At 48.2% G+C, this 24959-nt stretch overlaps 7 protein-coding genes across 7 annotated transcripts; 2 read left to right on the top strand and 5 right to left on the bottom strand.

Moving 5' to 3' along the window:
• Positions 1–318: 318 nt before the first annotated feature.
• On the bottom strand, positions 319–1582 carry BP5553_07228 (Cell cycle checkpoint protein-like protein; the record flags this gene model as incomplete). Its single annotated transcript, XM_032015851.1, has 5 exons — positions 319–345; positions 405–484; positions 545–1326; positions 1384–1489; positions 1540–1582. 5 exons carry the CDS (start codon positions 1580–1582, stop codon positions 319–321), a joined length of 1038 nt encoding a protein of 345 aa, XP_031868120.1.
• Positions 1583–2262: 680 nt separating this feature from the next.
• Positions 2263–6027, bottom strand: BP5553_07227 (uncharacterized protein; the record flags this gene model as incomplete). The annotated part of the gene is made up of 3 exons (XM_032015850.1): positions 2263–5757; positions 5806–5886; positions 5938–6027. 3 exons carry the CDS (start codon positions 6025–6027, stop codon positions 2263–2265), a joined length of 3666 nt encoding a protein of 1221 aa, XP_031868119.1.
• Positions 6028–8202: 2175 nt separating this feature from the next.
• Positions 8203–10083, bottom strand: BP5553_07226 (uncharacterized protein; the record flags this gene model as incomplete). The annotated part of the gene is made up of 1 exon (XM_032015849.1): positions 8203–10083. The coding sequence occupies one exon, from the start codon at positions 10081–10083 to the stop codon at positions 8203–8205; it is 1881 nt and encodes a 626-aa protein (XP_031868118.1).
• A 1651-nt stretch (positions 10084–11734) lies between these two features.
• BP5553_07225 (Uncharacterized protein) lies at positions 11735–12358 on the bottom strand (the record flags this gene model as incomplete). The annotated part of the gene is made up of 2 exons (XM_032015848.1): positions 11735–12166; positions 12224–12358. 2 exons carry the CDS (start codon positions 12356–12358, stop codon positions 11735–11737), a joined length of 567 nt encoding a protein of 188 aa, XP_031868117.1.
• A 1061-nt stretch (positions 12359–13419) lies between these two features.
• Positions 13420–18644, top strand: BP5553_07224 (Cytokinesis protein sepA; the record flags this gene model as incomplete). The annotated part of the gene is made up of 2 exons (XM_032015847.1): positions 13420–16963; positions 17014–18644. The coding sequence occupies 2 exons, from the start codon at positions 13420–13422 to the stop codon at positions 18642–18644; spliced, it is 5175 nt and encodes a 1724-aa protein (XP_031868116.1).
• A 787-nt stretch (positions 18645–19431) lies between these two features.
• BP5553_07223 (uncharacterized protein) lies at positions 19432–19837 on the bottom strand (the record flags this gene model as incomplete). Its single annotated transcript, XM_032015846.1, has 2 exons — positions 19432–19541; positions 19672–19837. The coding sequence occupies 2 exons, from the start codon at positions 19835–19837 to the stop codon at positions 19432–19434; spliced, it is 276 nt and encodes a 91-aa protein (XP_031868115.1).
• Positions 19838–22022: 2185 nt separating this feature from the next.
• BP5553_07222 (uncharacterized protein) lies at positions 22023–24803 on the top strand (the record flags this gene model as incomplete). The annotated part of the gene is made up of 8 exons (XM_032015845.1): positions 22023–22047; positions 22129–22360; positions 22657–23348; positions 23406–23640; positions 23690–23799; positions 23846–23952; positions 24015–24185; positions 24237–24803. The coding sequence occupies 8 exons, from the start codon at positions 22023–22025 to the stop codon at positions 24801–24803; spliced, it is 2139 nt and encodes a 712-aa protein (XP_031868114.1).
• Positions 24804–24959: the final 156 nt, after the last annotated feature.

Genomic DNA, 24959 nt, shown 5'->3' with positions numbered 1-24959 from the left:
TTTCTATTTTGAGGGCGGAGGCATGAGATATGATTTTGCTTTATATTTTATTGTAATTTATGTTTGCTGTGGTTTAGATGAAATTTTAATGAAAACTTTTGAGCTGAACTTTGTATAGATTTTGTGAAGGATATGTTGCGTAAGGTACCTACGGCGTGTGCTTCTGATTTGTTATGTGAATTTTGAAATAAGGAGATTACTTTTTAATTTCTTTTTGGTGTATGTGGTTGGATGCTATAACAAAACATAAATTTAGTATGGTATTATCCCCCGAACGCCAGCGCTAAATAAGATAGCAATACAACAAGCCTTCCGCGATTAGGCACTGAACGAGGAGATATAATACTAAATACAAAATATTAGCAACATTCCATAATGATAGAGTATAACCAGGAGATACTTACAGTCAGAACCGATTCATCCGCGCCATCCTCATAGTTCGCCAGATAAACATATAGGATCAACGCATGTTCGTCCGCAAAACCTGTATCCACGCAAACGATATTAGTTTTTATCAGATCAGCCCGCCCGAAGGACTACTCACAAGCAATAACCCTGCCCCCAAGCCTCCCCACGCTCAAAACCCTCCCCCAATCCCTCCCATCAATCCTAACTTTAGCCCAAGCATCCGGGCCCCTAGCCCTCAACTTCGTGCTAGGATGGTCCTCTAGCCCTTCCTCCCCATCCGCGACTTGTCCCGGATCCAGCTCCGGATTCGTCAGGCCAGTCCATACACTCTCGATATTTAGGGCATCTGTAGAAATACTAAGTTTCAGACTGCCATGCATATTGCCCGCCAATTCCAACTTCGGGACACTGGAATTCCCTGATCCGGCCTTGGCGGCCGTTGTAGTACTCATGGCGAGCTTGGTGAAGCGATCAGAAATAGCTTTGAGCTGTATGAGCGACGGAAGGATGATATGCGCATCCGGCTCTCTAACCCGTGGCTCGTGAATCCCCTCTACGCTATCCGCAGTCAGGACCCGGACGGGGATATCCTGCGTGACGACAGCTTCTCTCTCCCTCCCTGCATCCAGGGATTCTTCCCTGAAAGCCCCGTTCTCGCCGAAGGGGTCTTGATTCCCCGCTGCGGCGTTTAGGAACCCGTGGGCGCTATTCCCGCTGCTAACTGTGTTTGTGATGATGGTTAGGGAGAGGATTGGCATGCCGTCTTTCTTGGTAAGGCGGATGGAGGCGGATGATGCATTTATAGCGGACTTCAGCGCGCGATGGAGGGGTGGGAGGGGGAGCTCGAGGTTGATTGTGTTGTTGGGCGCGGCGGATTGGATGGTGTAGTCTTCGAAGATGGAGTCTATGGATAGGGAGCTGTTTATAGATTCCCTATTAGCAGGTAGTTATGGAAGTAGATGGGGTCGTACGTACGCCCATACTTGGGTCCCCGTTTCTGGGATGATGGTGAAGCGCACGGTATCATCGTCTAGTCGAAGCCACGCTACTTTCCCCAGGGAGGAGAGGGAAGCTGTGAGCTCTGGGAGGATCTATTAGACAAAGCATAGCAATCAATATATATCTTCTTACTTGAGAAAGTTTGAATATTCCGAACTGACGTCTTGAATCGCATTTTGAGAGGAAGCGGGGGACGCGTTGAATTTGATATGGGAAGACGCGATTAACTTGCCCTCCTTGTCTTATCGCACGATTAGCGAGACGCTACGAACCTTGACAGGGGCTCGAGAGAGTTAACCGGATTTTGTTTTGACCTCGCTCCATTGCGATCATCAGCTTCAACCTTACTTATTCGAATCACGATGCAAAGGACCTCGGGAATTGAATTGGTGAGCTCTATTAGGGGGCGCTATGTACAAGCTCGGTGTGTGGGCTAGTTATAGCAACCTTATCTTTCGTGTGCATTGCTGCAAACTTCAAGCAAGAAAGCGGAATTGTCAACCAAGTGAGAAAGATATCAACCTGAGTACATGTTGTTGATCCTTGTTGTGCTTGGTTTTGGAGCCTCTCGGAAAAAGCAAAAAGCAAAAAGCAAAAAGCAAAAAAGCAAATAGCAAATAGCAAGAGCAACGTGTTGTGGCAAGTGTGTTGAAGTTATAGGCAAGTTGAATTTGGATCAATCCGTTTCCGTTTCCGAACTGAATTTCCCCTCATTCGAAATTACAAATCCCCCTCACTGATGAATTGTTTCCTTTCTCATAGCGCTGATACGCATGATTTCGGTACAATCGCTGACCATTTAATAGGATAAAGAACCGAGGTGCGATCTCCTATGGCCAGTGAGGCACTGTCGCTTTATCGCCACTGATGAGGAGAGCCAGAGCCTGATGCTCGGCGCTGTTCAGGTGTTGAAGGAGCAGCAACTAGACGACTGGAATTGGCACCGGGTGTTGATCCACGGCTTCGCTCAAACAGACGTCGTCCTCTGCCACGAGCTGAATGACCACTCTGCACTGTTGGCGAAGGTGGCAGACTGACAAAACCAGGTTCCTCTCCGAAAATGGTGTTTCTAGGATCCATGACGTTGTTGCCATGGAAAGGGCCAGTTCGAGTAGTCCATGATGTCAAGGCACTGGGACGTCTTTCGCCTCTACCAGCCTGAAAACCCATATCATTCTGCGGATGACTGCCAATTCTCTGGAACGGCACGTTCATGTTGCGCGGATACCGGCAAGTAGTATTGAAATCAATGGGCGACCGGAGAACTACACGCCGTACGGGGCCAATTGGGTCACGTAGAACTACACCACCTCTTGACCTATTTTGCTGAGCTCCCTCACCAAGGGGGGCGCCTGGATGAATCAATTCATGTCCGAACTGACGAAGAGGCTGCTGAGGTTGAATGGGCTGCTGAGGTTGAAGGTGCCGCTGAGGTTGAAGGTGCTGCTGAGGTTGAAAGGGCAGCTGAGGTTGGCTGTAGACTAGTGGAACGGGGTATGGCGGGTAGAGGACCATCCCACTGTTGTGTGGCATAGTTGGCTGGTAATTGAGGATGCCTAGATTAGATGGACCGGCCCAGTTTCCTTGTGTTGGTAAGTTGTATCTTGGTGGTGGATGCTGCATCGCTCGCCGAAAGTTGGCCATCCCCACATTCTGACCATTGATCATGCCAGGGTTTGCCATTGCTGGTCCTCCTACAACAGTACGACCCTCTAGATTTGCAAAACGAACTGGGGCTAGAGTGCCTCGTGGAACTCCATAGTCCTCAGGGGTTATCTCTCTTAGAACGCCATCTGGACCCCAAAACCCTCCTGGATCTGAAGCGGTTCCTTGGATTTGAGCGCCTCGTGGACCTCCATAATATTCTTCAACCGTCTCTGTTGAAAAGCTGTCTGGGCCCTGAAAGTCTCCCGGATCTTCACGGCCATCTGGAAGTATACCTTCTTCTCCTGGCTGTTGGGCGGGTTCGGGTGTTTGGGGCGTTGCTTCACCGAAATGTCCATCTGTCAAGCTGTCTTGGGTGGCTCTGGGCGTGAGTTCCTGGTTCCAAGGCGTGGCATATTCGACATATTCCGCATAACCCAGGCTATCGACCTCGCCAAAATTATATTCAGCTGGCTGATCGGTAGGTGTTGCCGGGCTTGACTCGTCTTCTGGCGAATCAGGACTCGTGGTCAATTGCGGGTGGTCTTCTGCCGATGGAAGACTCGATGGCACATCCGAGCGGGGTTCAGTGTACCAATATGGCATTTGATTTGCTTGTTCACTAAGCGACTCGTCTCCGGGACTGGGTAACGCCTCCTCGCTGGCACTAGACTCATTGTTTCGGCCGTCAGGGTAGTGCTCCGAACTGGGCAAGTTCTCGACACCACGCTGAAGGTCTAATAAAGCCTCAGCTGCGACTGCCTCCGCTACCTGCTCTGTAGAAGCTGGGGCTACCCTCTCAGTCAAGCGTCCCGTGTCACCGCTGCCTCTGGTGCTTGGTTCGCCGTTCCAGCCTTCGAAGGAAGATGAACAATAGAAATCGACCACACGGCTGAAATATGCTCGGCTTTCTTCGGTTTCCCCAGCGTCAAGTCTTTCAAGTGCAGTTGTAAGGTCTGGCAATGAAGGTGGTCTGTCAACGGGATCTTCAACCACCGGCGCTCCTCGAGTAAAGTTATTCACAGGGTTAGATCGCAATGGATGAGGAAGGCTAGCACGGTCAATAGCTTGTGTGTGCAAGTTCTTGATTTCCCCCCCCCGTGATTGGTTCATGGTCTGCTGTTGCTGTTGCTGACGTGCGGTATGAGGGTTCATCTTACTGCGAAAGCCAATGCCATTAGCAACTGGGCAAGGATCATTTTGCTCGTAGCCGCGATTGGTATTGTTATTTCTCATGTAATTGGAATACCCAATATCTCCAGGCTCCGGACGATAGTCAGTCGGCTGATTGGTAGAGCCCATGGTACGATTGTTTGAATTGTTGTGATAGCCCACGTTGCTAGGCATCGGGAAAAATCCATTAGGTTGGTTCGCAGGGCCAGCGTTGAAATTGTTCGCATTATTGTAATAGCCAGGGATGCTAGGCATGGGCCGAAGCGCGTGAGGCTGGTTGACAGGGCCGATGTTGAAAAAGTTTGCACTATCGTGATAGCCAATGTTGTTAGGCAACGGGAGAAGCCCATTAAATTGGCTGTCAGGGCCGGTGTTGATATTGTTCATATCGTGATAGTTAATGTTGCTAGGCACCGGGCGCACATTGAATTGGTTGGTAGGTCCGGCATTGAAATTGTTCAAATCATTGTGATAGCCAACGTTGCTAGGCATTGGGCGCACATTGAATTGGTTGATAGGGCCGGCATTGAAACTGTTCAAATCATGGTGATAGCCAACGTTGCTAGGCATTTGGCCTTGTGGGCGAAAGGCATTGGGCTGGTTCGCAGGGCCAGGGTTTCCATAATTGGAGCTGCTGTGATAGCCAACGTTCCTCGAAACTGGGCGAATCGCATTGGGTTGATTCATAGAGCCAATGTTGCCATTGTTCGAGTGATTGTGATAACCGACGTTGCTATGTACTGGGACTTGCGGGCGTAGCCTGTTGGTCTGGTTTCCAAAGCCAGAGTTTCCTTGGTTTGAGCTATTGCGATAGTCATTGTTCCTCGAGATTGGACGAAGTGTATTGGCGTGGTTGGCAAGGCCAGGGTTTCCATGGCTTGAGCTATTGTGATAGCCAACGTTTCTCGGCACCGGACGTCGCTGGATATACCCATTTGGCTGATTGGGAGGACCGGCGTTTCTAGCATCACCATTCTCATCATTCTCATCATCTGAGTCATCATTGCCATCACACATAGGAATAGATTTGCGTGGCCGTCGACGTCTCCCTCTGTGAGACTGGCCTTCTCCACCTTCATATGTTGCCATATCATCACCCACCTGGCGAGGAAGCGATGGGGCCGCCTGTGTCGCGTCGCTCTTTCCAGCATTTCCAGACCGTGGGCCAGCGAGTACTGGGTGGCCAAATCCTAGAACATCTGATTTGTTTGGATGAGAGTAGACAGACGCCATATCGGTGACTGTTCCAAATCTGGAGGGCACCTGCTGGTAAACTCCCGAGTCGAGACTGATACTCTGCACTTCTGATTCCTTGGCAGGAATTGCACGGAAGTTATCGAATGGATCTTCTTCGACAGAAGTGCTTTCACTACCTGCATCACTGCTTTGGCCACTCGTAGTAATGTCATGCTGGGTTCTCCGACGTTGCTGGTATCTGTCGCGAACAGCTCTGATATCTTTAATTGCCCCATCGACTTGTGCAACCTGGTTGGCAAATGGATGCTTGCTCGGATTAAATTCGTCAATCGGGTCCTATTTTACTAATTAGCTCAGTCTGAGGCAAGTTTCTTTTTGGCTTACATCAGGTCCATATTCTAAGCATGTACCATTGGGGAAGGTGGTTAGTTTCTGGCCTTCACGCGGTCCGAAACGCGAATATTGCTGCAATTCCAGGGTTAGCACACATCTTTATAGCGCTCAGAAGAAGTTTACCTGAGCTACTCCTTCAGAAGGAGTTGGTGGTCTTCCAGGTACGGTAAGACCCCATGATTTATTGTTGCTAGAGCTAGCAGAGTATGCCATGGCAGTGCAAACCCAGTGGGACTCCAAGCTCTTGATGCTTGAATTCTTGAATGCTTGTGTTTTGGTTTTTCTATTCTTTATTAGCTTTGAATCAATAACGATTGTAAATGAGCCCTTTGTCAATAAAATAGGCAGTGGCAATAAGAGGAATACATGACGGCGCGCTTGCTGATGTGCTGTTGGAGTATGAGAAGGGGTCCGGCGCGGCGGCGGTGGTGGATGAATTGTGACCGTCACGTTTCGCTTGCTGATGTGCTGTTGGAGTATGAAAAGGGGTCCGGCGCGGCGGCGGCGGTGGATGAATTGTGACCGTCACGTTTCGCGCGTTTCCTGGCAAGTAGACAACGCGAAAGTGAACATGTTCAAAGGGGACAAGTGGTAGCCCAAACAAGCACTGACTTGTGATACTATGTATCTTGACACCTCATGCTTGAAGCATGGTAGTGGGGGTTTGCTCCGGCAATGCTGGCCAGAGCCACTTCACGATCGTCGCCATTTTTCAGGCGACACCAGTGTTCTCAATGGCTATAGCAACATGGCTATGGATACACAAGTGTGGTGGTAGCTGTGATGCTTTCGCAACATGCAGTGGGTCGAACAGATCGACCTGATTGAACAGATCGAACAGATCGAACCTCACGATTGCCGACCTCGCCTTGGAGGCCTCGCCTTGGAAACAGGGCGTGGGTGGCAATTGGGACGCAAATAAGCAAAGGGGTAACTTACAGGATACGTCCTGTATCTATAGACAGGAGATAGAGTCAACAGATGTTGTTGACTGTGGTTGTGCGGGCAATTCGGCCAAGTAGGATATTGTTGTTGTTGTTGTGGGATGAGAATGGGATCGCGAGGAGGCAGGACGCGAAATAGAATTCGCATAGGCGGTCAGCTATTGTGACCAGAGACTGGATTGCCGTCCTATTGCTGTTCACCGCCGTCTTAATCGATGAGAGGACTATACTAAAGAATTTTTTGTACTGTGTCAGAAAGAAATTTTGAATTTGAAAAGTTACCCTAGAGTCTGTTTTTCTTGCGATTGTCCTTGAAGACCCATGCTTGGCGATCCCCCTCTTCACACCCTTCTTTTTCCCCCTAGCGAAACACTTAGGAAGAAGCATGCAATCTGCTTTCAGAGCTACCTAGGTGTGTAGTCTTGGTATGGAAACGGTCAACCTGTTCCGGTGGTCGTTGCTCCTTCTTGCTTTCGAGCTTTTGGTATATCTAGCTGGAGTTGCTATACTGCTCTTCTTGTTTCGAGGTTTGCAAAGCAGACTTGGGAAAAGAAGCAGCCCAGACCATTCAGGTTGAATGCTATATACCGGAGGACAAGGAATGGGGCGAGCAAGGAGGAGAGAAGAGGCGGATGTATTGAGAGCTCTCTGGCGGGGTAAGCTCTCCAGGAATCGAAAAGGCTACATACAGTGTGGAAAGCTTAGCCCGAAGAGGAAGACAGTGAATCCTGGCTTCTGAAACTGTAGTTACCTTATCATTGAGTAAGCATATTTTATTTTCGACGGTCCACATCTAAGGTTTCTATTGTTCCATTGTGTCAACTACGTATGGTCGCAACGTTTGGATAATATATTAGTTAAGTCTACCTTTCCAGAAGTAACACACCGAATTAGAGAGCGTGTTCTACGCTGCCTAGAATGGAGGCCCCAAGTGCGCTTATACAACTTCGACCGAGTCAATAGAGACGGAGCCTCTGAACCGGCGATTTACTACCACAGCTTACAGGTTACACATTTAAAGAAACGGCTCTCCGGCTTAAGTCATATGCAGCGAATCTCTTAGATAAGTTATAATGGACACTCCGACTATAAGATGGCAGAGAAAGGCAACTCGGGCTATGGGCTAAGATAAGCATAGGTGCTGTGAAGAGGGTTTAGTGGTTATAAAATGGCATTGAAAGCCGTCTTCAGACCTATATGGAAATAGTGGGGGCTTAAGCCTTCTATGAGCTATATGCCGGCTTGACATGTGCGTAATGCATCTATCCATTGTGAATCTAGTGCTGATGGTAGGCAAGTAAGGTCCGGAGTGAAAGGAGTCACGCTTGGCAGCTGGGCTCTACAGGGAAAATAAGCCACGGAAAGAATACACAGGTGGTCCATAGGGGTATAGTTTAATTTTACAAAGACGAAACGCTAATACCAATACATTCTTTTCTATATCTTAAAACAGATCCCACTCTGGCCAAGCCTTAACCTTACTAATGGCCTTATCAACTATCCCCCTGATCACACCCGAATACTCATCCCCGACTGCATTAGTATTCATTATGAGGGCAAAGCCCATGCCGTCAGTCCTCTGCATAAAGAAACTTCCCGTGCCAATGAACGCCCCATTATGTCCTCTACCTGGCATGTTTACAATCCAGCCCTTCGCATATCCTGGGTCGAGAGAGCTAGGCTCAAACATCTTTTTCTCACTGGCCGGATTCAAAATCGTATCCGGCCGACCAGGAAGCTGGTCAACCCGGGTAGAGAATTTGCACAGATCGATGGGAGTGCCGACCCAGCCACCGAAGGAGTCGAATTCGCGGACGCGGAACGCAGAGCTGGCGCCGAGTGGGTAGTATGTCACCTCATTTGCAATGGGCCCAGAGTTGTCGGCCAGCTGCATACGGGTTACCCCGCTGGGAGTAAGGATATTGTTCTTGACGTAAGTCTCATATTCCTGGCCGGAGACATCGGCGATGATGCGTCCTAGTACTAGATAGCCAAAATTACTGTAGACGGCGGCGGTATTGGGTGGGTTGAGTAATGGGATGGTGTCAAGAATCGCAGTAACAGCTTCAGCTGGTGTTTTGGTCTGTAGCAGTACCTCTGGGTCGGCATTGGCGCCAAAGCCACTTTGGTGCTCAAGGAGTTGCTGGACTGTGATTGACGTTACGTTAGGTTTGTATTGCTTTGCTCCATTGACGATAGTGCTGCCGTATTTGGTGCCGAGGACGGAGTCCAAGCCAAAGACTTTATCGGTTATGCTGAAGTGGCCGTCTTGGATGAGTTTCATGATCGCCGTTGTAGTGAGGGATTTGGAGATGCTCATGATGCGGAATAGGGAGTTGGGCGTAACAATCACATTGGTGGCATTATCAGCGAGGCCATATCCTTTTGCGATGACAAGCCGGTCGTCTTTGGTAATAGCGAGGGAGAAGCCGGGAATATCATATTTCTTGATGTAGGCGTTGATGTCATTGTCGATGGTTGCTAGAGCTGTGGAGCTTATGGGCCCATTCTCCCAGATGGCTGCGTAACGATCGCTCTGACCTTGATCATATCCACTTATGACTTTCAGCATATATCCTTGGTAGTAGCTATTATCAAGCTCGTCTTGATACTGCGCTGAGGTCATGCCATGTTTCGCATAGGGAACAGGACCGGTCTTGCGTTCCCATATAGCAGCATAGTAGTCGATACCGTCCACTTGGTAGCCATTGACAAGCGTGAGTCTATAACCAGACTTATTTAAGCGGTCAAATTCCTCCCCGTAATCTGCGGAAGTCATCCCATGGTACGTAACTGAGCAGCATGCGTTCTCTGTCTTCAGCCATATTGCCGCATATCTTACTTCGTTTCCGACACAATAGCCGCTAACATGTATTACACGGTAGCCTTTCTTAGCATAGGAATCGATATTGGTCTGATAGACTGAGTCTGTCATGCCATGTCCCTCAATCCAAGGGCCGGACGAAGATTTATCAAAAATGGCGGCGTAATAGTCGATGCCATTGACGGTATATCCGTTGACGAGCACAGGTCGATATCCTTGGGAGGTATATGTATTATACCTCTCTTGATATTGGGCTGAGGTCATGGAATGATTGGCAACCCATGCAGTAGAGGCTTTCTTTTCCCAGATCGCTGCATAGCTAGCAGTATTGTTGATAGTGTAACCACTGATGTAATTGAGCCGATAACCTTGCGAGACGAGATCTTTGGATGCGGTCTCGTACTGGTCAGATGTCATACCATGCTTGGCAGTCCATATGTTGAGCTGAGCTTGCGCTGTAAGGGCCAGCGCCAGAGCCCAGATAAATATGAACAAATTCATTTCGAATAACGTCGAAGGCTAGGCGAGAATATACTTTGTCTGCTGATCTAGGATCAGAAATATTACGTGGTTACTATACTTATGCAGCAGCGTACGAACACCATATAGACTCTTAGAAATGCTGCTAGGCAGATAATGACAGTAGATCGGCACAATTCAACTCTCATGAGAGCAATGCGTTCAAGGAGTACGCAAGGTCCAAGGGGTATATAGCCAACAAGAGCCCTGGACTTCACTTAGTTCATTGCGCAACCCTACTAGCAAGAATTAAATATAAGTACTTACCCTACCAACTACATAGGTGAAGGAATAAGCCTAGTCGGGGCTGTGCCGGTGCTGAACAGCACGAAGTCTTGGCGACGCTCACACCTCGTACGAAAGCTTCAGTCATCTTGGCTGCCGATCTCAGCTGGAAATCCTGGCTCAACCACTAAGTTTACAGAATAAGAGATCTCTAATGCCAGCATTTTAATAATAAGCTGTCGGCCACGCATTGGCGATGGCCATGCATCGCCGGAGACAAGTAAAATGTTGAAGATACATCGCGCTGGCCGCGTCAATGAAATTGAGCCTGTTAAATCATCAACCAAATGGAGAGAATCACCAGGAGTCGGAGAACACGATGCCCGATATGATCTAAAATAATAACCCAAGATACAGTGGGGAGGCTATAGAGGTACATAACTGGTAAAAGATCGGAGTAATTGTGCAATAAGGTAGCTGACATGCCTCTTTCAAACTTGTCTTCTTTTTCGTTATATAAACCAAATCTAGGTATTCGCATACATCTATCGGGAGATATCTAAAAGTGACAATTGGGTACGTAACCACGAAGTAATTTGAAGGGTGGGTCGTCTATGTTGCCTGGTTATGTAGAATGAGAGGGTGCTGATGAGTTCCCTGAGTCTGTATTCCCGACCGATGGTCCAATTTCCCCTGCGCCTGGCTTTCATCCTCATCTTGCTTTCCGTCCTGGTCAGTCTTAAGCCCAAATATGGTTTTGTGTCTGACAGCAGATATCAGCCGACCAAGAAATAACCCACCAATGATCAAACGAACGCTTTAGTTTAGCTGGCGTATCAAAATACGACCTCTGCCTTACATTGAAGCATATTACCTCCCCTACAGCAGACAGACATCATCCACTATAAGCGATGAACTACTTGCAGTGCAACTCCTAATTCCTATTTGCACATGGCTAGACTGAGGATGTCACCATCTTGCTGTCATGGGGCGTGATCATCGAGTTTGTGGCCGTCTATGAAGCCATGCGAACCCCGAGTACGGCCTGGAAAAATGGATATGGTTGTTGCCAGGGCTGCAGATGGAAAATAGAAAGCTGGTGGAATTAAGGGGAATGGAGAATACATTTGCCGCCGGTGTTGGAAGCGATGCAAGTGAGGGGCGTGCGGATCGCGATATTGACCACTTGGGGCACTACCAAGGGAAGAGATGGGCATCTTCACGCTGGGCTTGAACGTTGGAGGGCGAATGGCTGTACTCGAGTACCGTCGAGTACCGGAGTGTCTCTACACCTTGGCATCGAGGGCTGGAATGCAGATGGGCGAGGTTGAGCATCGCTCCCACACAAGGATTGTCGACCAAATGAAGCGCATCATGATATTCGCTTCATATTTCAGAGCGAGGCACTTCAGTGCTGCTCGTCATCCGATATTCCATCCTCGTCATCGCTATCGTCCTTGAAGCCTTCCTCTAAGTCCCTGCTTAACCGCCTCCCTTCGGTATACCCCCCTCGCCGTGCATCCAGAGACAACGCCTCTCTGCGGTTGTCGTCCACATCGTATAGTTCTTCCCCCTCATCATCGTCGAAGTCGCTTCCTGAGCCATCTTGTGCGCTGGCCGTATAGCGATTATCTCCCCATCGGGCTGCCCACGCGGATGGAACCAGTAAGCGGACAGCCGCTCCTTGCACTCGTTGACGCAACGACGTAGTTCGAGTTGATATCGTGTCTAGTGGCAGGTAGTTGCTATATCTATTGCGATATCTTTTCCATGTCGGGACAATGACATAGGATATTACGAGATAAAGGATGAGAGAGATGATCGCAGGAACAATCAAGGTCTATGGCATGTCAGCTACATAGGAAGTTAATGGATAGGGTTGCAGGTATCACTGTACCTTTAGTAGCGAGAAGAAAGACCCCATTTTAGACACGTCTTCTTCGTCCTTTACTTCAGCGTTTGGAGCTGGATGAGGAATATAAACGTCTGGTTCGGTGCGTCTTGTGAGGGCAGACCACGCGGCGGGATTCATCCGGAGACAAAGACGTGGCCGCAGGTCTTGTTGTAGACCCAAGCTCTGCTGGATAGCGTGCGGCAGTGGATTATTAATAGGCACGATAAAGATGATTATTTCAATATGACGTGGAGTTCTTCATGAGAGTCGATTACTGGCGCTGTTGTTGGTGCTGGTGGTGTATTGTATGTAGATGTACTCAGGCTGGAGTGATGAGAGATGTCACTGGGACGACTACAGGGGCATTCCCTCCTGCGTATTTGACGAATGGGGTGTTTAAGGAGAACCTTGTCCGCCCCAACTCCTCCAACCGCGGACCACTTGAGTACACACCAACGACAACCCCTAAAATAACCGCGCATTCAAGTATCCATCGTCTGGAGTCTTGTTCTGGCGTTGACTGCCATAGAAACACTCTTTTCGCTGTTTACTTTGTTTGCTGTTTTATGATCCGACATTCGCTGATGCCACCGCTATCGTCATCCTCCTCCTACGTTCCAGAACCCTTATCCAAGGAACCACACGGCCGGCGCTGCAGAGAGTTTGACGCTTAGGAACGAACTGTTTCAGCCCTCGATCATAAGCAGAAACAAACTACTATCCCGACAAGGGCAAAAGCCGGGCCGCCGATAGCACGACCGATTCTTACAATTCTCTAGAACTTTACATTTGCTATCGAACAAGGAGCGGGCTCGCAATTCGAATTGAAGCCTTGCGTGGCGTTTCCAGGTGAGCGAGCATTTACTGTAGTTTGCGCGCCGACTGTCAACAGCCCCAGGGACTGTTGATGGACTCTTTATCCTGATGATGCCTCAAGCGTCGCAGGATCCAGCGATTCATGCTAACCAACTTGAACCCTCCTAGACAGCGCGATTCTGGACACAACCACATCGAACTTCCCGCGGATCGCAGACACTTTCCCCCGCTGAAAGGAGGCATGGTGTGATATACTTGGGCCTGAGACATTTACGAGCACGAGGAATCGGTTTGAGGCTGGATCTAGACGTTTTTGCCGGAGTAGGGAGCCACAACAATCGCATAACTGTGATTGTAGCGCCTGATTAAACCGGGTGTCGATCATGTCAGCGGCGGACAAGTCATCCAGACAGTCTTCTGGCGGCAAATCTTTCTTTTCCAGGAGCAGCAAGAAGGACAAGAGAAATGTCAGCGACGACGGGAAATATCTGGGAGGAGACCTCGACAAGGCAGGCTCTGTTGGATCCCGGACGTCGCGACACACACGAGGATCATCTATCGCATCGTTGGACCGGCCTGATTCGCCTGGCGCGGACCACAGAGGATTGAATATGATGGCGGGGGTAATGACATCCATCCCATATGACAGTGTCGCAGCGGACGGCAGGTCTCCAATACCGGTGGATTACTTACCAAGGAGCGACCATATGCCTGCCCGGAAGGAGCCTCTGCCACATCATCTAAATAAGGTAGCGGGAGATTTCCATCAATATCCAACTTTCGACGCTGCCACACCTACAAACTCTCATATATCGGGCCCCCGTCCTCCACCGGGGGCTACAAACGTCACTATGTCATCTACCGGAAATCGCGCGACACAGTTGCAGCAATGGGGCCCAGGCAGGGCGAGTGGGGCGAGTGCAATGTACAATCCAAGATACGATTCCATTTCTACGAACCAATCCTCTGCGTACGGGCGAAGTTCTTTCGATCAATCTAGCGTAGATTCGAGTACCGAGCGCTCGAGCGTCTTCTCCTCCGGAGGTTCATCGAGGACAGTTATGCCCACTTCCGCTGCGAGTAGCTCTTTATCACCATCACAAGCATCCCACCGCGAATCCCATCGTCTCACGAAGCTTCCTTATTACAACGGTTCGTCGACGTCTGTTGGTCCGGATGGCCTCAATAAACCCACGGATGATAGAGTAATAGAGGAGATGTTTCTGGCTTTGATGCAGAAACGAGGATGGCACAACTTGCCGGATCAAGCGCGGCGGCAAATGATGGCATATCCTGCTGCAAAAAAATGGACGCTGGTACACCAAGACCGATTGACGGAGTGGCAAGGCGAGCAAAAGCGCCGAACGACGGCCAGACAAACAGGACAGTATGGCAATGCTATGGAAATGCTTCTCAATGCAGAGGAAGAAGGCACACCGGAATGGTTCGTCAGAAAGGTGATGGATAACAGCATTACTGCGAAGCAATTACAGAGTTTGGCAGTAAGTTTACGGACACAGCCTATTGGGTGGGTGAAGACATTTGTAGAGTGTCAAGGGCAGGTAGCTCTCACCAATGTGCTTGGGAAGATTAATCGCCGGCAAGCCCAAGGCCCAGCGCCCGCCGATGGATCAACGAGTGATAAGGATCTCGACCGAGAGTATGATATTGTAAAATGCTTAAAGGCTCTTATGAACAACAAATTTGGAGCAGACGATGCATTGGCCCATCAACCAGTTATTGTTGCGTTGGCAACGTCCTTAATATCTCCACGCTTGACCACAAGGAAGCTTGTCAGCGAGGTTTTGACATTCCTGTGTCATTGGGCGGATGGCCAGGGGCATCTTAAAGTTGTCCAGGCTATGGATTATGTCAAAAATCAGCAGGGAGAAAATAGCCGTTTCGACGCATGGATGCGGGTGGTCGAGGTTACAGTTGATGGGCGAGGCAAGATGGGTAGTCTTGTGGGTGCTAGCGAAGAACTTCGAAGTGGTGGTATTGGGATGGAGAATCTTCTCATGGAATATGCTGTTGCCACACTGTTCTTGATCAATATGATCGTCGATGCTCCGGAGCGGGACCTACAGCTTCGGGTCCATATCCGGGCACAATTCACAGGATGCGGCATCAAACGGATATTGACGAAGATGGAGGGCTTCCAATATGATGTTATAGACAAGCAAATTGAACGATTCCGGACCAACGAGGCGATCGATTATGAGGATCTCCTGGACCGCGAGAACAGTAGCATGAAGGATAGCATAGAGGGCGAGGTTAAAGATCTCAATGACCCCGTTCAGATTGTCGACGCTATCATGCAGAAGGTCCAGGGTAGCAGAACACAAGACTATTTTGTGTCTGCATTGCAACATCTATTGCTCATCCGAGAAAATGACGGAGAAGAGCGGCTGCGCTTGTTCCAGCTGGTGGACTCGATGCTTAGCTATGTTGCCATGGACAGGCGGTTGCCGGACATGGACTTGAAGCAAAGCCTTAATTTTACCGTTCAAAGCTTGCTTGATAAGCTCCACACAGATTCAGAAGCACGGCAAGCTCTTGATGAAGCTTTGGAAGCCCGCCAGCTTGCCGACTCGGCAATGGCCGAGCGGGATGAAATGAAGTCCCAGGTTGAGCTCGGTGCTGAAGGTATGGTCGCCAAATTACAAAAGCAAATGGAGGAACAAGCACAAATAATTGAGCTCCAACGAAGGCAAATAGAAGCCTTGAAGGGCGAGGTCGAAAACATGCAGAGTGTCCGCGCTAAGGAGGCCCAACGTAACGAGCTTGAAACCAGAGAGCTTTATCTTATGCTCCGTGATGCCCAAGATGTGGCTGCTTCGAACGCTGCCAAGGGCGGAGCCGCTGGCCTAGGAGAAAGCGATCCTTCTCAGATGAACGGAATCCTCGATCGGGAGAAACTCATGGACCGCCTTGAAATGCAAATCGAAAGGCAGAAGACCCAATATAAACTCGAAGGAAGAGTGTGGGGAGATGCTGCAGGTCCTTCAGATCGATTGCGCGCCCTTCGCGAGGAAATGGATGGCGATGGCTCTGAAGACCGTGCCACACCTCCTAGGGATTTCACGAATAGCATGCTTGGTAGCGTTGCCAGACAAACTAGGATACCTAGAAAACCTGTCAATTCCCAGGAAATCCTCGCCGAAGAAGAGGACGATGAAGAAGCTACTGTTTTCGAGAGGCCTCGTATCATCGAGATGAAGCGACCAAAGGCGGCCCCCGGATATCTGGATGAGATGAGTTCCAAAATCAAACGTTATGATGCTAGCGACGACGAGGAAGGGGATGGTGTCACAACCGGCCCCTCTCATCCAAGCCTGGAGTCGGACTTACCAAAGACACCTAATGATGAAGGGGCACCCAAGGCCGAGGGATTCAATGGGCCACCACCACCACCACCTCCCCCACCTCCTCCCATGCCAGGACAAACTCCAGGATTTACAGGACCGCCTCCACCACCTCCTCCACCGCCACCTCCCATGCCAGGGCAAGCTCCAGGATTTACAGGCCCACCACCTCCACCTCCTCCCCCACCAATGCCAGGCACTCCCTTAGCCCCTGGACCTCCACCACCCCCTCCTATGCCTGGCAAGATGGCAGGCAACTTTTTGGCTCAACAACCTGCATACAATGCTGCCCCAAGTATTGGGTTACCAGTCGCTAGGCCGAAGAAGAAACTCAAAGCGCTCCATTGGGAGAAGGTTGACACTCCTATGACTACCCATTGGGCAGCACATGCTCCAACTCCAGCAGAGAAGGAAGAGAAATATGCCGAATTAACGCGAAAGGGTGTTCTGGACGAAGTTGAGAAACTGTTCATGGCTAAGGAAATCAAACGAATTGGAAAGGCTTCTGGTAAGAAAACTGATAAGAAGCAAATCATCTCAAGTGATCTCATGAGGACGTTCCGTAAGTATTCCCCACATCAAATTTGATTACCGATTATTGACTTTGCTCAGAAATTTCTCTTTCAAAATTCTCGTCCTATTCCGTAGAAAAAGTTGTTCAGATGATCATTCATTGCGACAAGGAGGTTTTGGACAACTCGGTTGTGATGGATTTCTTGCAAAAGGAGGACATGTGTATTGTACCCGAAAATTCCACTAAGCTCATGGCACCATATAGTAGGGATTGGACTGGGCCAAATGCTAACAACGAAGACCGGGAGCAAGATCCCTCAGAGCTCACTCGAGAAGATCAAATTTACCTTCAGACTTCTTACGAACTCCACCACTACTGGAAATCGAGGATGCGAGCCCTTGCATTGACAAGGACATTCGAGCCTGAATACGACGAAGTGTCTCAGAAGATAAAACAAGTTGTCAGTGTGTCGGAGTCGCTACGGGACTCTGTATCTCTTATGAATGTTCTGGGCCTGATCCTTGACATTGGCAACTATATGAACGACTCAAACAAACAAGCTAGCGGTTTCAAATTAAGTTCTCTTGCACGACTTGGAATGGTTAAAGACGACAAGAATGAGTCAACCTTTGCAGATCTTGTGGAGCGAATTGTTCGAACACAATATCCTGAATGGGAAGGGTTCACTGACGATATCATGGGCGTTGTCACCGCTCAGAAACTCAACGTCGAGCAGCTACAGCAGGACGCAAAGCGGTACATTGACAACATTAAGAATGTGCAAATGTCACTCGACTCTGGCAATTTGAGTGATCCAAAGAAATTCCATCCTCAAGACCGTGTTAGTCAAGTGGTTCAGCGGTCAATGAAGGACGCCCGACGAAAGGCTGAGCAGATGCAATTATATCTAGAAGAGATGATAAGGACGTATGACGACATAATGGTCTTTTACGGTGAAGATCCCACCGATGAAAATGCCCGAAGAGACTTCTTCTCAAAGTTGGCTATTTTCGTAACGGAATGGAAGAAGTCAAGGGAAAAGAACATCCAATTTGAGGAGACTCGAAAGCGCAATGAGATTTCGATGAAGCGAAAGAATGCGCAATTGAAGGTCAATGGATCGTCTGACAGTAGCGCGCCTAATTCACCAATCTCTACTGGAGCCATGGATTCGCTCCTTGAGAAATTGAGAGCTGCTGCTCCGCAAGCACGAGACCAAAGAGACCGAAGGAGAAGAGCGCGGCTGCAGAATCGTCACCAGGTTCGTGTGGCTTCGGGCCAGAAGATCCCTGATCTGGATGAGATACCAGCAATTGAAGATTCATTAAAGAGTCCGGACTCTTTAAGTGAAGGCCCTATTAGCCCAGACCTTGTAAAAGAAGCCACTGAAGATGATGTGGCTGAACGCGCTGCGTTACTCCTGCAAGGCATGCGGGGCACGGATGGAACTGATGATGCAGAGAACAACGAACGACGCGATAGTGTACGGCGAGCGAGAAGAAGGGAAAACGCCGACGAGGAAAGAAAAGCTCGGCGAAGACGACGAGAGAAAGCGTCTACGCTATCCGAACACCCTGATGAAGAGGATGCCCTTCAGGAAGAAGACACCGAGGCGCAGACAGCAGATGCGCCGAATGACGACGAAAAAGAGAAGCTACCCACTCCCACGACGGTCGTTAGCCCTCCGAGCCCTGAAGGCTCGGAAAAGAAACCTATAGAGCTAGATTGAGACGGGTTATTTACTTCGAAATGGGAGGGTCAAACAATAATGACCGTGTAATGTATAGTGCTTCAATTGACTGATGTCCAGGTCATGAAGAGACGATCGGGGCCTCTTATCCTTTATTTATACTATTACTTCTTCTTCTTTCTGTATCTTCTTCAGCTCTATAGGTTGGCGGTAACGTTGGGTATTGGTTCAAGACGACAAAGGCGGCTAATAGAACTTGGACTTGCCGCGCATGAGGTGGCGAGTTGGACTAGGTTGTACGATGAGTTGGGAAGGGTGGGAGTTGTTCTTTAGGCATAGCAAGCGGGCGTCAACTCCGCAGGCACACTGCGTATAAGAGCTTGTTATGTATATCCCTTTCCATAGCAAATAATTGAGCGTTGAGTTAAATCACCTTTATGGTTTTGTTTGCTTTTGAAGGGTGTTAGGCTCCGGTCTGTGAGTTGCGATTCCAAGGGCTTGGCAAACTGAAGTGTCTATGCAGAAGTTATACTTTTCGAGTACTGCTTTGTGTTTGATTTGTGGGCAGCTTACAGGGATTTACATAAGAGACATTACAGGCACATTCCAGCACATCAGAAAATGAATTTGGAGATTTGAGTGACTGTTTTGATTGTAGTAGGATCGTGACTAACGGGCCTTCACCGAGGTTCCCATGTCAACCATCTGCCCCTCTGATATCAACGTGCAATAGAGATGGATGCTAAGGCCCCGGAGCACAAGAGTAGTTACTGCTAACGAGCCGAGAAAAGCGGCCGCGGAAACAGTAACTTGACCCGAGCTACCCTTAGTTGGGAGGCAGGTTGGGGCTGCAGAATGCTCCATGACCCAGGGGGATGCAGCCTGCTTCTCCACGGGCATTCAAGGGAGCGATGTCAATGGTATCAGGGAGTATCGCTGCCATGCTATTAGTAAGGCAGTGATATAAGAGGGAAAGGGGGTAATTGTCTGGGGCTTGGTTGAACGGTGTTGGATGCTAAATGAAGGTGACTAAAAGTGAAATAGGAGTCGGAAGTGAGATTCTTACCCGGAAGCTTGTTGACCAAGCGCTCATAAAGATTGAAGAGCGCACGGCCAAGGATGCCGTCATTTACAGGTGCTTGATCGACGAAAGTGTTGTCTTGGGTAGCTGGGTGAGCTACTGCAATGGCAGAGGTGCTGGCAAGCAGAGCGACGAGATTGACGAGCTTCATTTTGATGGGATCTTGAAGGGACGAGGAGTTTTGGAGAGGCGGATGTGGGTTGGTAAGTTTAGTGTTGATGTTGAGGATTGGACGGGTTGAAGCTGGCTGTTACTGAAGGTGTCTAGGTGCGTGTGGGACTTGTTTGAGCGGTGAGCTGGTGCTGTTGTTGTTGGAAAGGGGAGCGAGTCCAGAAGCTAGATGAGATGCGTTACTTACCGATGACTGCAAGAATGCGGATGTCATCAAGGTGAATTTTGGCAATTGCCTCTAGCTCTACTGAGGCTATGAATCATGTTTTGCTTTGGCTGTTTTCGAAGTACTCCTCATCATCTGGCTAACTAATATAGTTATTGTCTTATAATAGTCATACGATAAGTCATTATTTGATTCTGAGAATGCAGCTCAATCAAGTCATCTAGTATTATAATTAACATAGGCTCGACTAGAGTTTTATATAACAGAATTTGTGAAAGGCTAGTCATGTGGCTGACTCCTTTCCTCGCTCTGCCCTGCCCTGAGGTATATAGATTAAAATAAGCGATTTGGTATTAAGGAAGACAACAGGCGGCTACTTGGCTAAGTGGTTCAGGTCAAATTATCTTCTGGAGAGGATCGATCAGGCAAAAGCGACAAAACGACAAAATCGACAAGAGATGTAGGCAACCGACAACGGGCTGAACTCTTTTGCCTCTCCTCCTAAAGATATAGTAATATATTATATTTGTGCCTCATTTTTTCACTGCCTTCGCGATAGTTGTTATTCTTTTTTCTCGCCTATTGCATCCTCGCTTGTAATGGCGGTACAATGTAGGTGGCAGATTCTAAGGCAACCGAAAAGCCACCCTGCCGTTACCAAGCTCCGTGAGTCTTGACAGATAGAGGACTCTTGAATGAAGGAAGCATGGCAAACCTAAGACTAAAGGCATAGCTGGTAGAGCGCTCCAATGTGCTAGATATTCAAACGGTTATTACCTCCTAAATGAAAAAAATGTGCAAAAGTGAAGTCCTTGAGCCAACGACCCCCAACTAAGGTATATACTAATATATTTAGGAGCCATTTCATTCATATCTTATCACATTAATTCGTGAGAATGGCTCTATAATTGCAAAGGAGGAAAAAATACAAAAACAAAGAGTGCTAAAACCATCTTTCTCCACTGCCAATTCGGGGCATGTTAGTGAATCACGGTGATCACTTGCCACGATTAGTCTGAGATGTCTGCTGGCCGATGAGTGCAGCTTGGTTAGAGCTATAAGTGGGGTTAGAAATGGATTAAGTAGAATAAAGCATGTACATACCTGCACATATATACATAGTCATACTAATACTGCGATGTTTATGCTTGCAAGCTTATTTGCGCCTATACTTGAACTTATGCATAACCATATGCTTATATATGTATTAGTGCAGTCATTCCTGCTTAATCGCTACTCAATAGCTACAATTCGCGTTTGTGCCACGCAAGAAATATATTACAATATTTAGCTCTAAGGAAGGTTTGGTTATGAGGATCGTGGCTTGCCGTAGTTACATCGCCATTTGCTCCCCTCTGAAGTAGGCAATTTCTTTAAAATCACGCCATTCTTTACGCATATTTGAGCAAACGGTTTTGCTTGAAATGTATTGATTTCTCAGCAACTAGCAATTGTGACCGAGAAGTGTCCGGGCACGTGACCCACCCCCCTTGCTGATATCTGGAAGCGAAGTATAAAACCATCGTGTTTCTTACTTTTTGTTATTCATCACTCCACAGCTATCTCTTTAATTATTCTATAAAGACCTTCTAGCCAACATGGCACTACAAAATAAGTCTCGAGATGAAATCCATAAATGGTTAAAAGACGCATGTACTCCCTCGTTTTATGCTATCACTCGCATTTGGCTAGGATTAGACCGGAATTAAGTCACCACTCTCAGCTAACGCAAATTTTAGTTTCAAAATTCAACAGATTCGTTAACTACAAGTTCTCTTCACGAGTTCTTCACTCCCAATGCCCATTTGCGCTTCGCAAATAACGAAGCGGTGGTTGGAATCAACAATATTGTTTCGGTATACATTTTTTCGCGAAGCCTTCCAACTTAGTTGGTTTTTGATACATCATATACACACTTTGGTGCCTTTAAAACCAGAGGAGCTAATACAAGGGTTAAATTAAACAGTTCTTCGATGTGACCTTCCCTCTTCTTTCAAGGATGCGCCATGATATCGTGTCATTTGGTATGCCTTGCCCCACTATAGTGGAATATCTTCATAGTTGCTTTCAGTATTGACTTCCACTTACTTATCGTTTTTGTCTAGACACGATAACGAACAAAATCTACCTTGCGTGCAACATTACATACGTTGTAGCGCAAGACCCAGAGAATAAGGAAGTCACAGTTCCCGCAATGGGAGTTGCCTACCTACTATCAGAGGAAGAGGCTTCGGGAAAAGGGAACGCAGTACTCGAGAGGTTCGACGTCTACTTGGATTTTAGTCCAGTACTTGCGAGGACAGAAGAGGTGAAGAAGAGTTTGGAAAAGACTGGGGAGTGAGTGTAAAATTAGAATAGAGAAGATGCGCTAAAGTACGGGAGGATGTGGAAAATGAAAAGTCGTTATTAGTCCCGGTTGTGGCTATGAGGGTACGTGATGATATAGCTAGTTTCCCGGTACCAAACCTTAAGGCCATTTCCCTCTCGGTGGCTAATGCATGCTGTCCTTCGTTCTTTGCCCTTCATCCTCCAGCATACCCTCTCCTTAAACTATTCACTATTCACCTTTCTTCCCTCGGCAACCTACAACATACCGCATTCGGCAACTGATAAACTTTTACGCGTAAGTGTAGACTCCAACAGGACGAATTGCAATCGCGTCGCGAAGCTCCCCTTTTTTTGCCACCTTCGATTTTGACAGGCCAACTCCCAACAAGGCTGCTTCGCGGTTATTTTCTACTTTTAAGGAACTCCTTCACGTTGACACCAACACTGTACTCCTCTATTAAGGTTTACTCCACCGATCCAAGAGAACCGTTCTCCGCTCTCTATCTCTCTGCCCTCTCGATAAGTCTATACACTCTTCGCGCGCGCCGAATTCAACCGCAAATCAAGGCTAGTAACTTTTCACCTTTGCCCAGCATGGTCATCTTAGAGGATCCTGATGGAAGAATTGAGGTTTGTCTAAGAAACCTCGTTGAGGGTGATCGGAGTCCCCTCTACTTCGGCGAGTACATGCCGCTTGGTGAGTGTCCCGAGGCGAGTACAGACGTCACCAGACACATTGTTCCAGAAGACACTTCATTTGCTGTGGAAGTCACCTTTAAAAAAGGATTCCGCCATGGAGAATTCCGTGATCGTATCTGGATCAAGATCGGGGATAAGGCTTCAGGCCTAACCTTCGCTCGTATCCTGCTGGATGGATCGCTTGAGAAGGCGGCTTTGGCAGAAGACAAGGTCTACTGTGTAAAGTGTATTCCGGAAGCTATCGTAAATTGCCAACCACGAAAGGACGTCCAGATGGCATTTTATTCTCTAGCGCCCGGTTAGTTTCTCATGATTTCCCTACAGAGAATCCGGCTACCTAGACTAATCGCAAAAGTTCCTTTCAGGGTCGAGACTAGGAATTACAATGTCAATTGCAAGGAGCTAGGTGGACTGGAGATAGTGTTGGAGAGACACAGAACATTTACCTCGGAGCTGGGTTCAGATAGAGCCTTGAGTTTGGAGAAAGAAGCACCCCATGAAAGCATCTTCTTCCGCCCAGAACAACTCCCCAAGATGAAGGGAATCAACCAAAATCTCTTTTACAGTGAGGGAATTACCCATGCGGTGAGGTAATTCTTTGACCTTAACAATAAGAGTTATCCACTAATATTTGAATAGCTTAACTGGAGGTACTCTTGGCGGTGGGAAATTCGCGCGACAGCCGGCATACTTCTACGAGCCGGGCACAGTCAAGACGTATTCCTGGCATTTTATTGCACGAGCTGCTGGTAGGCCCCCACGAGAACCAAGAAGCGTTGTCCTTACTTTAAATAGAATATCTGAAGAAAGAGGCACTTCTCAGGACACCTATACGGTTGTATTGTGAGCCATGGAGCTATATCGACGAATCTAGCCGAGAAAGATGCTTTAAGGATCTTCAGGTCTGTCCCTTCATGTGGGGGCCGCTCCACAATGTGCTAAACAATTGCTGATAGCGCTCAAGGAACGTGACATGGTAAATACCTTCCAATTAAAACTATATCAAGCGGGCCCAGGCGTGGATCCTTCTGCTGTTCGGCGGCAGCTATTCAGCAAACCACAAATCCATGATCGGTGGAAGCTGTGGTGTACTCTGAATCCGAGTGAGACAGAAACTATGTTCTCAAATCTTCAGGTAAATAGTCCCTTGAGACCGCAAGAAACAGCCTAATACCACGAAAAATAGTCTAGCCTTGGGTGCTTCAAGAAACGCCAAATTTCACCCGAATACGAGATCAACAATAAGACTCAGAAGCGCCCTTTATCAATCGAAGCAGGCCCCCTTGATGCAGATTCCGGACCTGAGATATTGTCCGATGCCCCTGATATGGCAACCTCGTCCAACAATTCTCCTCAACAGGGACCCAAGCTCCAGCATGTAGTTATATTGAAATTCTCCGACAATATGAAGCTTCAACGAATACTCGGTAGACTACCAAACCCGGGCAAGGGCATGCATGAGGATAGTGCAGAGCAAAGCCACAAGAGGAGACAACCGAACTCTCATGCTTCTAATACAGAAATCGGCGAGGCCGATGCTGATATTGTAATGGGGGAAATCAAGGGAGACGGTGATGCAGAATTTCAGACGCTCCAAGACAAGGAAAATGAACTCGATGAGGAACTCGTTGTGGTTGAAGAGAGGTTGTCGGAGTTGAAACGGAAGGAGGAGATCTTGCGGGTGAAGCGGGAGACCAAGGCAAAAATTGCAGCTGCGAAACAACACAAGCGAAGTGGCACGGGTGAAATGTAGATCGGGACATCATACCCTGGTCAAAGTTCGGAATGATGGAGAAGCAGATCGGGGGCGTTCATGGGTAAATAAGCACTGCTTGTTTCGTACCTACTTGCAACCACACAGCCACAAAAACTACTTAGGTATGACCGTCAGATAACTCTTAGAATAACA

Source organism: Venustampulla echinocandica, assembly GCF_003357145.1.
Source record: "Venustampulla echinocandica strain BP 5553 chromosome Unknown scaffold_5, whole genome shotgun sequence".
Taxonomy (NCBI): domain Eukaryota; kingdom Fungi; phylum Ascomycota; class Leotiomycetes; order Helotiales; family Pleuroascaceae; genus Venustampulla; species Venustampulla echinocandica.
Note: the sequence above shows the minus strand (reverse complement) of the source record. Positions and strands in the feature narration are given on the sequence as shown.